At 32.4% G+C, this 17,830-nt stretch overlaps 4 protein-coding genes across 5 annotated transcripts in view; all 4 read left to right on the top strand.

Moving 5' to 3' along the window:
- The first annotated feature begins 537 nt into the window (after window positions 1-537).
- LOC105562046 (odorant receptor 45b-like) lies at window positions 538-6,462 on the top strand. Its single transcript, XM_012012546.1, has 7 exons — window positions 538-804; window positions 2,143-2,412; window positions 3,358-3,823; window positions 4,169-4,268; window positions 5,048-5,167; window positions 5,522-5,677; window positions 6,319-6,462. Exons 1-7 carry the CDS (start codon window positions 729-731, stop codon window positions 6,382-6,384), a joined length of 1,254 nt encoding a protein of 417 aa, XP_011867936.1. The 5' UTR covers window positions 538-728; the 3' UTR covers window positions 6,385-6,462.
- Window positions 6,463-7,669: 1,207 nt separating this feature from the next.
- LOC105562045 (chymotrypsin-2-like) lies at window positions 7,670-10,439 on the top strand. Its single transcript, XM_012012545.1, has 4 exons — window positions 7,670-7,848; window positions 8,161-8,474; window positions 9,239-9,487; window positions 9,860-10,439. Exons 1-4 carry the CDS (start codon window positions 7,806-7,808, stop codon window positions 10,004-10,006), a joined length of 753 nt encoding a protein of 250 aa, XP_011867935.1. The 5' UTR covers window positions 7,670-7,805; the 3' UTR covers window positions 10,007-10,439.
- Window positions 10,440-11,709: 1,270 nt separating this feature from the next.
- Window positions 11,710-15,638, top strand: LOC105562040 (odorant receptor 43a-like). 2 transcript variants are annotated; one of them, XM_012012540.1, is made up of 8 exons: window positions 11,710-11,818; window positions 12,470-12,739; window positions 13,219-13,687; window positions 14,180-14,279; window positions 14,630-14,749; window positions 14,874-15,029; window positions 15,360-15,410; window positions 15,484-15,638. In XM_012012540.1, exons 1-7 carry the CDS (start codon window positions 11,749-11,751, stop codon window positions 15,405-15,407), a joined length of 1,233 nt encoding a protein of 410 aa, XP_011867930.1. In that variant the 5' UTR covers window positions 11,710-11,748; the 3' UTR covers window positions 15,408-15,410; window positions 15,484-15,638. The 2 variants fall into 2 exon arrangements, with proteins under 2 accessions (XP_011867930.1, XP_011867929.1); XM_012012539.1 differs by having other exon boundaries at window positions 15,360-15,638.
- Window positions 15,639-15,696: 58 nt separating this feature from the next.
- The window catches only part of LOC105562041 (odorant receptor 43a-like), a 6,903-nt gene continuing 4,769 nt past the window's right edge, over window positions 15,697-17,830 (top strand). Inside the window, exon 1 of the mRNA XM_012012541.1 lies at window positions 15,697-16,249. Coding sequence (XP_011867931.1) covers window positions 16,180-16,249 — 70 coding nt within the window. The 5' untranslated portion in view covers window positions 15,697-16,179. The remainder of the gene's footprint in view (window positions 16,250-17,830) is intronic.

Here is a 17,830-nt window from a genome sequence, read left to right as displayed (position 1 = left end):
TTTGTCCACTCATTATAGAGAAAATAACAAGCATTTATTCTCAACAATTTTCCAATTGTCATCCAATATAATTTTGTGTGCGCGCAAAGCGCTACTGCATGCGAGTGAGTCGAGAGGTGGGTCTCTTTGAAAAATTTTACTATCTCACTTTAACGAGTATTCGACTCACTCGCACGCAATGGTACTCCACGCACGCATCCAGAAACCGCACGAACGTCCAAGCCCTAAAGCTGACACTTGTACAGATTAACATAATTCTGTATTAATATTACAAAATACAAACAAAAGTACTCTTATTTATTTCACCATTTAACTCAATTTATTATGAGCCAAACAAACTATCGATTTGTTATGTTATGGTAAAAATAATATTACAATATCCGGATGTGTCTATAGACACTGTAAGGCTATAGACAGTTAATGATCGATTACCACTACATCAGGACATGACCAATACACTACACGAACTGCCGTGAGACCAGGTACTTGTCAACCAGTCATTATCTCAAGTTTTATTTATGAACTTCGAACCTGTTGTACTCGTAGTTCTTCGAAGTTGTACAAGAGGGTACATTTAGAGTTTTCAAAATTTCCTGTAGCGAACATGAATTCTTCTTTTTAAGAATTTTTATTATGTACAGTCACACGGAATATCGTTCCTCTACTATATAGAGCTTACGTCGTTTTGCGATAAAGAAACGCATGTCAGTCTATACCTTACGTTCATCATGGAAACATCACAATTCCTTGCGTACGAAAGTACGTCTCATGATAAATATCACAATGGGTTATTATCAGAAAAAGGTTAGATGACCAAAGTTATGTCAAAAGGGACATACGATTATCATTTATTATATGTCAATAAAAAACTCTTTCATTATGTGTATATTATTGATATATTTAGACGTTGCAATACGTGAATACATAACGTTCGAAATACTAATCCGACGAAACGTATTATGCCCGTATCACACTAGCGATTGGCGACTGCGTCTGCGTTCGCGTTTGAAAATAGACGGCCGGTTAAACGGGAATCGCGAATCGCAATCGTCGGCAACTCCTTTCGGATTGGTCCAGAGACAATCGTAGACGCAAACGCGAACGCAGACGCAGTCGCCAATCGCTAGTGTGATACGGGCATTACGGTTTCTCAATTAGTCTAACGTTTTATTGTGTGAACGATTGTTAAATGCGAATTTGATTAAAACAGATTTTTCTTTGTTGAAGATAAAATTATTTACAAATATGTACATACATCATAAAAATAAATTTGCAATTTTTTAAAAATTCGGAATATACAGGGTGTCGGATTCGATTTGGACCACTCCAAAGATTATAGTAGATTGGGTCAAACTGAGAAAAAAAGTTATATACCATTTTACAAAATCCGTAATTATTATCGCGTAATTAAGAAAAACGTCTGAGCCAATAAGTGCACGGAGGAGCTGAAGGCCGGACTCGGCAGACATGCAAAATGGTGTATTATTCTCCTACCACCAGAAAAACTTTTTCGGCGCGGTGTCATATGTCGCGCGTTCGCTCGCTGCGCGCCGTTCGCCCGCTCACCGCTCCCCGCTCGCCTCCGTCTTTCATCAATCGATGCATGACTCCACCTCTCGTTATCGGATCTTGAGAGATGTCAACAAATACACCATTTTGCATGTCTGCCGAGTCCGGCCTTCCGCTCCTCCGTGCACTTATTGGCTCAGACGTTTTTCTTAATTACGCGATAATAATTACGGATTTTGTAAAATGGTATATGTATAACTTTTCTTCTCAGTTTGACCCAATCTACTATAATCTTTGGAGTGGTCCAAATCGAATCCGACACCCTGTATGTAATATTGTATTATACTTTTAATATTACTTATATAATAATTAAGTAACAGTGACGTGTTATATGTATGTATACATATATTTCATTTATGTGAAGCGCTTTTAAACATATTTTACGGAACCTTACAAAATATTAATAAATTAATTTAAAAAATAGTTTAAAAAATTATGATTTTCTTAATTTTAAAGTTACAGTAAGTATCATTAGTACATATTTTAGCATAACATCAAGCGATTATGTCAAGCGATATTTATCTTTATTAAAAAAATTTTAACACAACCTATTGAAATTTCTGTAATATATAGATTTCGAATGGGCAGTGAAGTTAAATCGATATAGTCTAGTGGTAATCGGACTTTGGCCTAAGTCCGAACAAACGACATGGAAAAAGCGTGTGTGCAATTTACATGCGCTTTTCGTTTTCTCAATAATGCTATTTGGTATTGTGATTCCCGGTATACATTCCATGATAAGAATCCGTTTTGATATTTTACTACTGACAGATAACTTGCAGTACACTTTACCAACTGTCAGCTGCGTCCTAAGATACGCAATTTTCTGGTGGAAAAAAGAAGGTAGATGCAATTATAATTTGGTATTATTACACGATTTAAAATGTTTTTGATAGTACTCTCTAAAAGTCAATCAGTGGATTGTCACTGAAAACAGTGAATATTCGCTGATTCGCAGTTATAAGTATAGCACTGAATTACACAGGCCTACAAAAATGACACTTTTGAATCCCCACCGAGATTTAAGGGTGTTTCTCCATGTAATTTTTAGCACTGAATCCAAATCTGGCCGCAGAATTTGTCTAGCACGTCAGGATTTTGAGAGAATTGTAACGATTTTTTAATTTTTGGGCCGCCATATTTGATCAGCCATGTTGAAAATACAAATTCTAACTTTAAAATCTTAATCAGTGACCCGAAAAACCCTTTGATACAAAGTTCTGAAGAAATCGGTCTGAGAAACGTTCGGTGCTTAGGTACCAAAGAAAATGGAATTTGTTAATATTAAGTGTCCGACAGTTGTAATTATATTACACCATTTCGAAAACCGCGTATATGCATTTCCGTAGATTTTGTCATGAGAAATCCGAATCTGTTGACTAAATTAACGAGTATCATCGCGTTTCAAACTTATTTCCATCTGAAAATGTCAAAAAATGGCCTTTTTTGCACTTTTAAATTAGAATATCTCAAAATTCTGACGTGCTAGACAAATTCTGCGGCCAGATTTGGATTCAGCGCAAAAAATTACATAGAGAAACACCCTTAGATCTCGGTGGGGAAAATCTTGTAGGCCTGTGTTATTCAGAGTAGGTGTTTCATATTTTAGAGTAACTAATTTCTATGTCCATTTTAAATAAACAAAAGAAATTTCTCAAATAAATATAAAAAACTTATTAAATTAAAGATATAAATATGTTAAATTAAATTTCATAAAGTAAGTTAATAAATATTGACATTTACTATTCTGCATTCTTATTAATTCTGTTTGTTAACATGTTTTTGAAGCTGTCGCGCCGATAGTAAATATGGTCGCGGATGATTGGATGAAGGCAAAAACACCTCAAGAAGAAGCAACGATGATCGCAAGGGCACACATTGCTCGCATTATTATAATATTTGGGTACTGCATAATGGGAGTGAGCTGGGTTGTTGTAAATATTTTACCCATATTTGGCCACTCGGTGAGATACCTGTCCAATATCACTGATCTGGAGAGGCCGTTACCACTTCAGACATATTACATCTACGACACGAGTAAAAGTCCACAATACGAACTAACGTTCACTATTCAAAGTACTGCCCTTGTCTTCAGCGCTATGTGCTATACAGGCATTGACAATTTTCTTAGTCTCTCGGTGTTTCATATCTCTGGTCAACTGGACATTCTGAGGAATCGTCTCATGCATTTGCATAACGTCGAGCATTATAACGTTTTAAAAAATTGTGTGATGGATCACATCCGAGTATTTAGGTATATATTTTTCTATCTATTGTCAAAATACTTCTTATACATACACATTTTAAGTACAATGATTAATTTAACGCATGAATAATAACGCATAAGAAACCAAGCTGAATACTGAATATCAATATTTAAGAGTAAGTAACTTGATATATAAATTATTGTATCGTAAATACGATGAAAATAATATACTATCCTTGTCGTGTTCTTATATTAATATTAAAATATTTATTAATTAATACTCTTTTAATTGTAGAAAAGCTCTTGGTACACATACATGCATATATGTCTATGTCAAGATCTTTAATTAATTGATATTCTTTTTGTAAATTATTATACAATATATTTTTACAGAGCTATTGACCATATAGATGATATATTCAACATAATATTGATGGTATTGTTTCTATATTTTGGCATTCTTTTCGCTTTTTATGGTTTTTGGATGATAAATGTAAGTAATTTTACAAAAATTTTTATTATATGGCATGATTATTTGCATATGGTTTCAATATAGTTTTAATATAAAATAAGTATCTTGCAATAATAGCGACTTATTTTTTACGTTTATTTTTTATTTTTGTCTCGTTTGAAATTATTTATTACTAAAACTTTTAAGATATTATAAATTGGATTAAACTGAAAAGAAAAGTCACGTGCTATTTTAAATAAAACGTGTGGGCGAATGAGCACATGAAATACCAGACTTGTCAGTAAAATGGTTTACTTGTTATATCTTCTGTTATATCATCCGATAGACAAGGGGCCAGAGGCGAGAAACAATCACCGCGTATCGCCTATCGAATCATAGAAGATATAGAAGAAACAGCTAAGTAAACCATTTTGCAAGCCTACCAAGTCCGGCCTCGTTTTCTACGCGATCATCCGCTCAAATGTTTGAATTAATTACTTGATAAGTATAACGAATTTTACAAAATAATGCATAACTTTTCTTCTAATTTATCCCAATCTATCTCCATTTCGACTGGTCACTTTTCGTATATCAGACACCGCGTGTGCTAGACTGTCGGCCATTATCCAGAAAGGATAACGTCTGAAGAAATGTCTTTCGAAAACTATGTTTGATCTTGAATCTAAAAGAACTTAAGGATAAAAATAATGATAATTATGTGTATATAAAGCACATAGATTTTGATTGTACATATATTATTTAAATATAAATATCTCGGTAACATTCAAATATTATATTTTTATATTTTAATAATATGCTAGATGCTCGAAAGTGGCCAACACTTATCGATCTTTCACTTGGTATATATTTTAAGCGTTTGTATGAATACGTTTGGTCACATGTGCCTGTATTGTGCTGTGGGTGAAATGTTAACAACGCAGGTAAATTTGAAATTGTTTAATTGCTATCAGCTACGATATTTTTCTAAGCGTGATTGTAAATTATAATAGATTTATTCTACCAACACATTATAACTTTATATACAAATTTACATTTGGCATTTATGTAATTAACACAGATTTTGCAAAATAATTAATACGTATTACACGTAATATAATACATGCTCATTAATATAAAATGTTTAACGATTGTATTTAATATTTAAAGATTAATTCATTAAATGCATACTTTATTGAAGAACGCATATTTGAAAACTGCACATAAATATTATAAATAGCACAGCATGCGATTAAAATTTTTAACTAACGTTTCTATGTATGTATGACGATTTTGAGTGTGATCGAATCCATTGTGCTGTGTATTTCAATGAATGGTATACTATGGATCCAAAAAGAGCTCGGAACTTAATTCTTCTAACGATAAGAACCCATAAGCCTCTTTATCTTAACATTGGTAAAGTATTTCCCTTGTCAATGGCTACATTTTGTAACGTAAGTTATCTCAAATTTTAACTTTAATATAATTAATACTGTAATTTATTTATATAAAAGGTAGAGTTAAATAAAAACCAAAAACAATTTAAAGTATAAGGAAATAGTAGTTTTTATCGAAAGTTGTTTGTCTGCAACAAATTAGATCTCATAAATGTTACCAAAATTGCGCTTCTAAACTTCGAAAAACTTTATTATTTACTAGATATAACATCAACAGATTATCAGCTCTTAAGATCATTTCAGGATGTGTACATCCTTACATAGTCGCTACTTTGAAATCTAACCAGCATGGTTAGGATACCTTAGATAAGTAGCAGGAAAGGAAAATTTTTTGTTGTAGCAACTAATGTGTTTCCGCTAACGCAAACGCAATGTGTGAATTCAGAAAGGATTACATATATTTTATATTTATATGTATATGTATATTAATATGTAATTATTTATACTTTTTAGTATGAAGATGCGTTTCCAAATAACGGTTTAATTGTATGGTTTTTATTTAACTCTTTATATATAATTCTTTTCAAAATTATTTATAACATTTGTAATATTTTATACCATACAATTAATTATCTCAATTATTCTTTTATTAAAAAATATCTTATATTTATACTGTTATTAACGTTTGTTTTATATAGTTATTGAAAACGTCGGCCGGTTACATATCCGTGTTACTTACCACAAGAACTCAATCGAAAATGTAGAATGAATACGAATAATTTGATATTAGTTCTTGTTTGTAAAAAGTGGATCCAAGAGTTGGTCAAATAGTTTAAAATATATAATACAAAATCATGTGTTGACTTTTTTATATGGAATAATTCTGTGCAGTGAATAATTTAATAGAATTTGTGCTATTCATATCGCGCGCAAAACGCTCGACTCGATTCTCTGCGTTACACTGCGTCAATCTGTGTCTCTTGCTGGAAAGCAACCCTTTATAACAAACGTTACCAACATAGGCAAACTGCCGATTAGCAATAACCATCCGAATATGCTGACAAAGTTTGTCGGTTTCGTCGCGGAATATCCTCTGTAGGATACATTCGTTAGTCAGTAATTCGAGATCACATTTTTCATTCAATGCATCAGCCCGGTAATTGTCACGCTCTCCTATACATCTATAACTTCTTCATACTGCTCGTCTTTCACATCTGCAGCCAGTTGGAAATTTTAACGAAACGCTTGTGCCGCACGTCCAAGAATTTTACCATAAATTTGAGGATCGACATCGCAGATCGCATACGACTTATCAGGTTTCGTACTGACTGTATGCCTCGTGCAATTAGAGTGTTTGCATATTGATACGTTTTGTCAGTGGTAATATCATCATATAAATCATACGTACAATTCACAGATCGAATCGGTATTTTACTGTCAGTATATTGCGCATCCGTTATTCTTGACAAATTATTTTGGAAAATTTATGCAGATATCGCGTTATCTTGCGAATACTCGAAAGTTGTATTTTTTCCAGAACAAAATATCAAAATTTCGTATACTTCTGTAAAAAAATGCATAAAAATTATATTAAAAGATTTAAATTATTAGTGTAATAGTGACATTGAGAAATTACGTCTTTGTTGTATCTATGTACACACGAACAAACACATTTTAGTACATACATACATACATACATACAAATAAAAGTACGTGTGCATACAAATATTACCTATTTTTTATATAATAAATGGCTTCCTATTTGGAATATTATTGCATACAAAATAATATATTATTCCTTAAACACTGTTTAAACTAATTTTATCGCACAAGGAGATATCTTTCATACAAAAGTCAGAAGAAAACCGTCACTTTACCACCTGTGCCTTTAATGACATACATATTGCTCTTATCATCAAATTATATAAATGATTAATCATTCATGATGACAAAGAGACGGCACTGTTTGCCTACAAACCGATTCCCAACAGCATCGCTTACGCACGTATCTATCACGCACAAGGATATCGTACACATGTTATATTGCGCACAAACACATTGAATCGGAATCCCCCCTGATCACAATTGCGTAAATATTCGTTCGTATATATAAGCAGTAGCGAAGGAGTGGCAATGAATTTTTTTAAATTCTGCCGAAACCACGTTTTCGTACAGTACATTCGCAATGTTACCTCTAACATGGATTTTGGTCGTCATCGCCGTTAGTGGTAAGTGGTTAAATAAATGGTTGAATTTGATCTTTACTGTATTAGAGGTTTTATTCGCGTTAAGTAATTATAGCAACGTTTGACAGAAAAATTATATTTTGAGCTTCGATAATTAAGCGAATGCCTTCAAGATGATTTAATTGCACACGTTGTGAGAGCTAGACTACTTGTGCGTGAAGCAAAATAAAAATTGTTATCTCTTTAATCGCTTCTTGCTATTGAGAAAATGATATTTTTCCATCTCGCAAGGAAAGAAACAATTGGTCGTAATAGTATCTTCAGAGAAAGTGACATTAAATATGATTGTATCAGGTGCCAATGCTGAAATAACGCAAAATGACGGAGATGTTGATATCACGCAGCATCCATATGTTGTGTCGATCAGAAAGAACGGCAAACACGTATGTTCCGGCGCTATACTTGACGAGTATCATATCGTCACCTCAGATCGATGTGTTCCACCGTTCAAGCATATCTGGAACGTTTTGAATAATGTAGTTATAGTGAGCGGCACGAGCAGCCTCAAACCCGGCGGTGTTCGTATCTATGTTAAAGAAATGTTCTCGCAAAATCATCACGTTAACCCACTTGAAAATGATGTCACCAGCGGACTTGGTGTGCTTAAGGTATACATTCATATTTCTACATTGTTCTATATTGTTTTGATATTACAATTAAATATTATGTCACTTATATAATTTATATAGTATACATATACTCGTAAGTAAAGATACACACACACACACACACACACACACACACACACACACACAAATTGTCATGTGTTTGGATATTTGAATAATTAAATGCCACAAGTGTGGATTTAAGGATGTTTAGTACATATTTTTCAAATATTGGGAATTCAACAAAAATTTTACAGATTGTTCGCACATATGTTCAAAACTTATTAAAAAATCCGGAGTTGTTTCACTGAAGCAATTACAAGTTATAAGAATTTTTATTTGCAACGAATTTACCCGTGCAGTTACAAGAAAGGTGTGACCGCATTGATTCAAATGACTAAAACGGAGAGAAAAATTAAAATACATTTCTGAACTCTAGCTATGAATAAATAATAAAATTCTACGCAATCTTTATTGCCCAAACAATATGAGAAGTGTATATATTCGTTAAAGTCGAATTTCAGTTACTTTTTACTACGATTGTACGTACAAAACATCCTTAATTAATTATTTCTAATAATTAATAGTTCAAAATTTTCTGTTTAATTTTTTTAATTAAAAATTATTCCTTTCTCTGTGTGACAATTAATCATTCAGCTAAAATGCTGATATCCAAAAAGTATAACTTTTTATTATCTTGGAAAAATTATTATATCGCTTTTGGCGACATCGAACGCAGAGATTGCAGTAATATAATAAAATTGCAGCTCATACAACCACTTCAATTCAATGAGAAAGTGCAGCCAATTGCAGTATCTGAGACAGAAGTGCCTCTGGGTGCGCAATTGCAGTTAGTTGGTTGGATGATAGCCGATCGTGAAGAAAAGATGACTGCGAATCTAAAGCAAGTAACGTTAGCAACGACAGATCCTCAAGAATGCCAGTCCTTCCACGAGAAAAAGCTCTCTAAGTCTGAATTCTGCACTCGAGTGAAATCCGGAAGTAATTATTGCAAGGTAAAAAGATGCTATTAACTATATTAAAGAAACGATACATTTTAATATTTATATCATCTGACTTGACGTTACAAATAATTTATTTTTATTAACGTTTAATATTATTAATAATTAATTTAAAAACTAGATAATTGTTAAAGTTTTAGAAAAACATTTTCTCACGAGTGTATATACCATACTTAAACAATATTTTTTACAGAAGAATTTCTTTTCTCTTTTCATTAACTGCATCTAAAAATTAATTTGAAAGAGATAAGGCATAAGAATAGTAGTAATAATTCATAGACGTATATGTATATGTGTTTACATAATATGTAAAACATTCAGGTAAATGTAACAGAAATAAGAATAATGTTAATAATTATTATTTAGGGTGACAGTGGCAGCCCTCTGATTTATGAAGGCAAACTTGTCGGTTTAGCTACCTATGGTATTTCATGCATCGAAACTCCGGTTCCAGATGTTCATACCAGCATAAGTGAAAATATCGAATATCTCAACGAGCTAATTAAATCATAAAAATTTATTCACGTTCTATTTTTTATTTTTATTTTAAACGCAAAGTTTACGGATGAACGGATATTCAGACAACATTGAGGAATAATGATACCAGAATAAATGTATCACAATAAATGTTATCACAATATAAAACAAATTACTTAATTATATAAAAATATTGTACAATAATAATTTGTAATGCATAATCAAAATTGTGTTCTTGACAAAAATTAATTTAAATTAATGGAAAGTTAAGTTTTCATGTTATTCGGTACGTTATCGACAGCAAAAATATTAACTGCCGATTATGCCTCAAATATCACACTCGTAATAATGTATCTCTGAAGAACACCTAAGCCAGATGTATCATTTACAATATGTAGTAATAATTTGCTTGTACGACCTATTTTATAATAATTACAAATAATAAACTTTCAAGCAACAGTTATAATATCTGAATAAATATTTTAGATCTGATAATTCAAAACATGAATAATAAATAATTGTTCTGTTATTGTGTGGTGCGCACGTTCAAACACACATGCATATATGCATACATGTATATCATAAAAACTATTCTTTATCTCTCTCTCTCCCCTCCCATCCTCTCTCCCTCTCTCTCTGTCTAAATGTATTATATAAATATTTACATTCAACAAACAGAGTCTTTAGAATGATACTGCTGATAAGTATGTTGAACTGAAACGGTACGTTATAGTTTCCTTTACAGATAGATGCAATAGTCGGTAGGTGTATTTGGTGCACGCTCACTTAGCTCACTGTCAATGTACAACTTGCTGTCCAAGTATACAACTTTTACCAAGCCATCGTGAAACAGGTACATTTCAGAAAAGTTTTGACGTTCTGAACTTTAAACGTAAAAACTTTCACTTGCCGCAAGTTCTCAAAGAGATCGTGTCCATGCGAAAATTTAAAATTCTATGGAATGAACAAGCCGGGTTGTAAGCATACTTGTTGCGTGCACATATCTGACTGCTTTTACTGCTTTTCTGTATTCTGTTATCTGTTTCTCGAAATATAAAACTGTACACCTTAGCTAGACTGTTATGAACTAAAAGTTTTGATATTTCGAACTTTAACAGAAAAACTTTTACTTGTCGTGCACCTCCCACAAAGTGTTAATCGATAACTACCGCACAGGGTCGGTTTTAGCTAGAAATTATTACATTCATTGTTAATGTAACAAAAGAAAAATGAATACGTTAACTTCATCAAAAAGTTTTTTTTAATGAATACATCCAGAAGATTTTTACTACTAGTATTTAGAAAGAATTTATCAAACATTCAATAAATATTTATAAATCTATAATTTTATACATTGTTTCAAGTATGCGCTATATTTTTATGAAAATTAGTTTATTAAAACTTACATTTTACTCTCCCTCTTGTGCAGCATAAATATGAACAACACTGTACTTTTAATATCCGTAATTTTTCCAGAGAAAGAATATTGCAGTTTGTGAAATGTGTTACAAGCACTTACGACTATATGCGTCCCTTTATCGATGTTGATGACATGTCGCAGTTGTTTAGTTCACAGAGGGGAAATAAATAGCCCTATAATTCAGTTTCCCCGGGCTAAACAATGTAGTTATAAGCGTCACGCGCATTCTTGTTAGGATCACGTGCATTATTAATGGCTGCGGTGTTCGATTAGGGGAGCAAGAAAAGTGGTCTGTGAATTTTCTGGTCACGTCACAGTTCATGTTGTAAGTTGCTAAGGGTATGATCACGTTGTAGACATGATAAGTGAAGAAGTTAATTCCGCTGTAACTACTGATATGATTATCTCTACACATTCGGGATATAAAGGTGCTTTTCGATAGTCTTATTATTGTGATAAAAATATTATTTTAATAAATAGGATAATAAATAGAATTAATAAATAGGAAATTCGATATTTTTGGTATTAGCTGCGCGCACAAGAGCTAGGCACACAGCAAAGGCAGATCACTAGAAAGAACGTTCTGTCTAACATTACGTGTCAATGTTGTTGCGGACTGCTCCTCTCAATGCCTAACAACCGTAAACGCTGAACTGCCTCTTTTCGTTGATTCACATCGTTAATCCACACTGATTCGTGCAATTTTATTAATTAATTATTAATTATAAAAAAACTTACAAAATAGTAAAGGACTTTCCTGTTCAGTTTAATCCTTTCTATGTACCTGCTCACGAAAGATAGTTCGGAAACTACCAGATATCTTATACATAGATTTAAAATACGAGTAAAACTTTGTGAATAGAAAAAAGTCATGTGTTTCAATTTTAGCAGAATATTAACTGATGTGATTTGAGAAGAAACTTTATTAATTTTTGCAATAAATTTAAAATAAGAATTCGACATTTAACATCCTGTCACGGCTTTTTAGTCCTTATCCCTTCGAAATTATGTTTATCACATGAGATCCTTATGAACTTTATTAATTTGTCTATTAATTTTATTTTTAAATTTAAAAACAGATTACAATTGGGTTATTAAATTAAATCGACCATGCTTACGCTTGTTTGGGGTTTGGCCAGAACCCAGCAAAACTCCTCGAAAGAAATTGATGATGGATGCACGTGTTATTATTATATCAAATATAATTATTTGGAGTAGCATCATTCCAACCTTACATTCTTTCATCAGAATATGGGGCAATATTACATCTATGATCGATAATCTGCAATACAGTTTACCGCTTTTAATATCAATAATAAAACTTGTTCTTTTATGGCAAAAGAAGCAAGGTAGTATATGTATAAATTTTAATGTCACAATGTCCTAAATCAACAGAAAAAATTAGAAACGTAAGAAAATCAATTATTCAGGTTTCTTAAACGTCTCATAAAAAAAACCTCAAGACAAATTTAGTTAATGTCGGTTCTTGTAATTACGTTAAACATTAAGTTATTATATTGTGCCCAATAATTTGAAATGTACCTACTTAATACAGAAGTTTAATAATAATCTTTTCAAAATAAAAACGCTGCATATACACACATATACGTACATAATAATCAGTTTTAAAATTATAGCCCTTTAGCATTAAACATTTTGTTACACAGCTTTCGCTTATCATTTCAATGATATATGTAATTCTTTTTATTGTCATTATAATTTCTTTTTACAATTGTCAAAAGACTTCATTATTTTTATTATTTTATTGAATGTTTTACACCATAAAATTGATAATTTAACATTAACGCTCGTACTTTATTTTTAATAGTTCTCATACCAGTTTTACAAATGGTTAAAGAAGATTGGATAAAATCAAAGTCAGAAAATGAAAGAGTCGTTATGTTACGACAAGCACGAAAGGCACGACTAATAATGATTTGGGGATATTTTATCATGTTGGTCTCGTTCATTTGTATCGTAATTCTTCCTACCTTTAATATATCAATGAGATATATGACAAATATTACCGATCCGGGCAAAGTGCTGCCGCTGCAAACATATTACATATACAATGTAAATGACAGTCCGTTTTACGAGACTACTTTCATTCTACAAGGTTTTAGTTTGATGACAGCCGGCGCTATATACACCGGCACAGACTCCTTCATGGGTTATCTGGTCTTCCACGTATGCGGTCAACTCGAAAACCTCAAGACGCGTATTCTGAATCTGGATAAATTTAGTCACTTTGAAGAAGCACTGTCTTCTAGTGTACAGGATCATAAGCGTCTCATCAGGTTCGGTACATTAATGAAACAGAGAAGTAATTTCACAAATACGTCAAATAAATATTACAAAAATTTCGAAGCTTAAAATTATTTCTATTTTTCTAAAGCTTAAAATTTTCTCTATTTACAACAATTCAGTACGTCGAAACAAGAGGGAAATAATTTGCTATAAAATGGCGAAAAAAATTTAGCACATAGTTAATAATATTGATCCATACCTAAATACATAGTAGGAATTAATTATAAACCTATCCATATATCATGTATGAAGATATTAATAAGCACAAGAGTTGGTGATTATAATTGACACAATACGAATTATGTAATTTGTTCAATTTGACATTTTAATTGCATAAGTTTCATTATACATATAAGCTCTATAAGTTAAATTATAACATGTAAAAGCTTTTGCTGTAACTATAAAAGGTTTCTTTTATTTTTTTAAGTAGAAAAGAGTGAATAAAAAAAGAGTCATTATTTGTTACTAACTTTCGCTTACAGATCCATTAAAATCATTGATAATACATTTAATTTGATGCTGCTTGGTCTGCTGGTTTATTTTGGCATACTTTTTGCTCTGTTTGGATTTTTATTTATCACCGCAAGTATATTTTCTAAATTGTAAATTATAAATTTTTCTCCATCATAATGCAATCAGAGAGAAAGACAAAAGTTATATTTAAAACTAATAAATATTTCACATTTTCGGTAATTATGCATAAAACGAATACCCTCACGGATGATCTTTGATTGTGTTGTCAACATCTTACTTAGGACATTGATCTTGACAACATATATCAAGATCATGGTCATTTATAATTACGAAAAGAAACAATTTGTACCTAAGAGTTGTCCACTTTATATTATATAATATTTACTTTTATATTTATCTCTTTGGTACAAAAATTTCACTAGAACTTTTAATTACGTTTAATCGCTTTTATTGCGCAGATAATGAGGCAAGGTAGTAATCTATCCATCGGTCGACTCATTTGTATACTGACAACTTTTATTAATACATTCACACATATGTGTCTTTATTGTGTGGTAGGAGAATTTTTAGTGGTTCAAGTAAGTTGATACTTTAAATATTACAATAACATAAGTATGCAAATATTATGTAATACTTGCGTAAATGTTTAATAAATTTAACATTAAAGTTCTGCCTTGATTGTTTTTTTCATTGTTTATCAAGTGTGACGGAATTTACGAGGCTACTTATCACTATAAGTGGTATAACCTAAAGCCAAAGCAGGCCAGAAATCTATTGGTTATAATGATGCTGGCTAATAAACCACTGCACCTTACTGCAGGAAAACTTTTTCCTATGACGATGGCTACATTTTGTAATGTAAGACTTACTGTAAATTAATTTCGCCATTTGCACAATACAAATAAAATGTTTCCTATTATAGCATTTTACACGGATTTATTATAAAAAAAGTATTAAGTATTTTTTACTTATACAAAATGGGAAGATACTAAACGAATTATTAAACTGATATTAATATCTCGAATTTGCATTATAAAAAATTAATTTAATTAATTGAAAGCATATAGAGGTTTTCACAATAATATTATAATCACTAAGTGACAATGCAAAGAGTAAAAAAAATTTAACATAACTTTTCCTCATGACCATACCTATCTGATTATTTGTATCACTTTATTTATATTTTAGTTGCTAAAAACATCGGGTGGCTACATATCGGTTTTAGTGGCACAATAAATCGTAAGTATACGCAGTTAATATGTTGCGCGTACATATCTAACTGCTTTTCTGTATTTTGCTCCCCAAAATGCAGAATTATACAACTTTATTGGACCATTGAGAAAAAGTTTCGATATTTCGAACTTCAGCAGAAAGACTTTCACATATTGTACACTTTGAGCAACACGTTAATCGATAACCACTGTACAGGGCCGGTTTAGAAAGTATTAAACGTATTTGTTAATATAACAAAAGAAAAATGTTAATCCTCGTCAAACGATTTCTTTTATCCAAAAAATGAATACATTTAGAAGAGAGAGATGCAATTATTCAAAGAAAACTTACTAGATATTCAACGAACACTTGTAAACTTATAATTCTGCACAATGTTTCAATGTATTATGTTTCTATGGAAATAACTTTGTTAAAACTGTGTTTTCTATCTCGCAATAACGTGCAGTAAAAATATGTGCAACAACGTACTTTGAATGTCTCCAAATTTTCAACGTAAAGAACAAGTATCTAAGTACATGCGGCCCTTTATCGATGCTAATGACATGTCACAGTTGTTTAGTTCACAGAGGGGAAATAAAAACCCCTATAATTCAGTTTCCTCGTGCTAAACGACGTAACTATAAGCGTCACGCACATTCTTGTTGTGAACACGTGCATTATTAATGGCTACGGTGTTCACTCAGGATAGTGAAAAAAGTAAGTCTGTGAAGTTTCTGCACATGATACAGTTCATACTGTAAATTGCTAAGGGTAAAAGTATGATCACATTGTAGTCATGATCAGAGAGAGAGTTAATTCCGCTATGATTACTAATATAATTCTCTCGACGCGTTCGGGAAATGAAGGTGCTTACTCTTCTTTCACGACAGTTTTTATACAGTAATAAAAATATTTTTTTAATAACTAGCAAACTATACAGGGTGCTAAAAAACTAAGTGCCATAAATTTGTGTGATGACAGAATAGATGAGTACAAGCATTTTAAGTACTGGAACCATGGGTCGGTGACGTTTTATTACGGCGTGACGGGCGATTAATTGAATCGTCACAACTCCTGCAATGTAGGTGGATCGGACGGGGTGGACCTGTGACGTGGCCTGCAAGGTCACCAGATTTAACGCCTCTCGAATTCTTTTTCTGGGGTGCAATGAAAAATATGATTTATTCTGAAAAAGTCGAATCCGAGGAGGATCTGGTCGCTCGCATCATAGAGGCATCTGAAATCATCCGACACATGCCTGGAATATTCCAAAGAACGCGGCAGTCATTGCTCCGTTACTGTGACTTGTCGGAACGTTGGAGGTCGTAACTTTGAACAGTTATTGTAAATACATATATGAAATTGACGAAATAAAATCATTGCGTCGCAGACGTTGTGACGATTTAATGAAACGCCCATCACGCCGTAATAAAACGTCGCCGAACCATGGTTCCTATACTCAAAATGCTTGGACTCGTCTATTCTTTTATCACACAAATTTATGGCACTTAGTTTTTTAGCACCCTGTATATTTCTGCTTTCTCATAGAGAAAGCTCTATTCCCGTGAAAAAAAGTGTGTTCTCTTTACTAATACATTTACTAATGTTTTAAAACGTCAAAAATCACATTTTTTACAAAATGTCAGTATGAATGTATGCACGTATGTATCTCTAAAAGTGAGTGCGGTTGCTCTAATTTTTGTAAAGATAGACATCTCGGGCTCTCAATTTTTTTATGTGAATACCCAGCGAGAAATGGCTCGTCGATCGATGCCGAAACAATATCGAATCGACATCGACACCGTCAAATTGATGTCGAATTGACGTCGAATTTGACAATGTCGATTCGTTTCGACATCGCATCGTTTCGACGAATCATTTCTCACTGGTATGATTGAAAGGTACTTGGTATTGAAGTTGGCTAGAATTTTTCTATCAGCTGCAAGTACAAGTGTTATATGTAAAAACTAAAAACATAACTATTGTACAAAAATATTTTTAAGTAGGTATATTATCAATGTTGTACAGATAACAAGATGAGTAATACCCTGTAATATAAATAGAAAAACATCATATGTTTCAATCTTAACAAAATATTAATCGATATACAGGGTGTTTGATTCGATATGGACGACCCCAAAGATTATAGTAGATTGGGTTAAACTGAGAAGAAAAGTTATATAAAATTTTACAAAATCGTAATTATTATCGGCCGAATTCAGAAAAACGTCTGAGCCAATAAGTGCACGGAGGAGCGGAAGGCCGGACTCGGCAGCATGCAAAATGGTGTGTTTGTTGACATCTCTCAAAAAACGATAGCGAACGCGTTCGCCCGCTCACCGCTCTCCGCTCCCCGCTCGCCAACGTCTCTCATCGATCGATGCGTGACTCCACCTCTCGCTATCGATTTTTCAGAGATGTCAACAAACACACCATTTTGCATGCTG

The sequence above is a fragment of the Vollenhovia emeryi genome, unplaced genomic scaffold (genome assembly GCF_000949405.1).
Source record: "Vollenhovia emeryi isolate VEMERY1.0 unplaced genomic scaffold, V.emery_V1.0 DF939197.1, whole genome shotgun sequence".
In the NCBI taxonomy this organism is placed as follows: domain Eukaryota; kingdom Metazoa; phylum Arthropoda; class Insecta; order Hymenoptera; family Formicidae; genus Vollenhovia; species Vollenhovia emeryi.
The sequence above is the reverse complement of the archived record's forward strand: the minus strand, read 5'-3'. Positions and strand labels throughout refer to the sequence as shown.

Coding starts and splice junctions, on each gene's coding strand:
- LOC105562046 (XM_012012546.1), top strand. CDS start 729: ATGGAAACATCACAATTCCTTGCGTACGAAAGTACGTCTCATGATAAA. Junction 805..2,142: donor TGGGTTATTATCAGAAAAAG/GTTAGATGACCA, acceptor TGTAATATATAG/ATTTCGAATGGGCAGTGAAG. Junction 5,678..6,318: donor CAATGGCTACATTTTGTAAC/GTAAGTTATCTC, acceptor TGTTTTATATAG/TTATTGAAAACGTCGGCCGG.
- LOC105562045 (XM_012012545.1), top strand. CDS start 7,806: ATGTTACCTCTAACATGGATTTTGGTCGTCATCGCCGTTAGTG. Junction 7,849..8,160: donor GGTCGTCATCGCCGTTAGTG/GTAAGTGGTTAA, acceptor TGATTGTATCAG/GTGCCAATGCTGAAATAACG. Junction 8,475..9,238: donor GCGGACTTGGTGTGCTTAAG/GTATACATTCAT, acceptor ATAAAATTGCAG/CTCATACAACCACTTCAATT.
- LOC105562040 (XM_012012540.1), top strand. CDS start 11,749: ATGATAAGTGAAGAAGTTAATTCCGCTGTAACTACTGATATGATTATC. Junction 12,740..13,218: donor TTTATGGCAAAAGAAGCAAG/GTAGTATATGTA, acceptor TATTTTTAATAG/TTCTCATACCAGTTTTACAA. Junction 15,030..15,359: donor CGATGGCTACATTTTGTAAT/GTAAGACTTACT, acceptor TTTATATTTTAG/TTGCTAAAAACATCGGGTGG.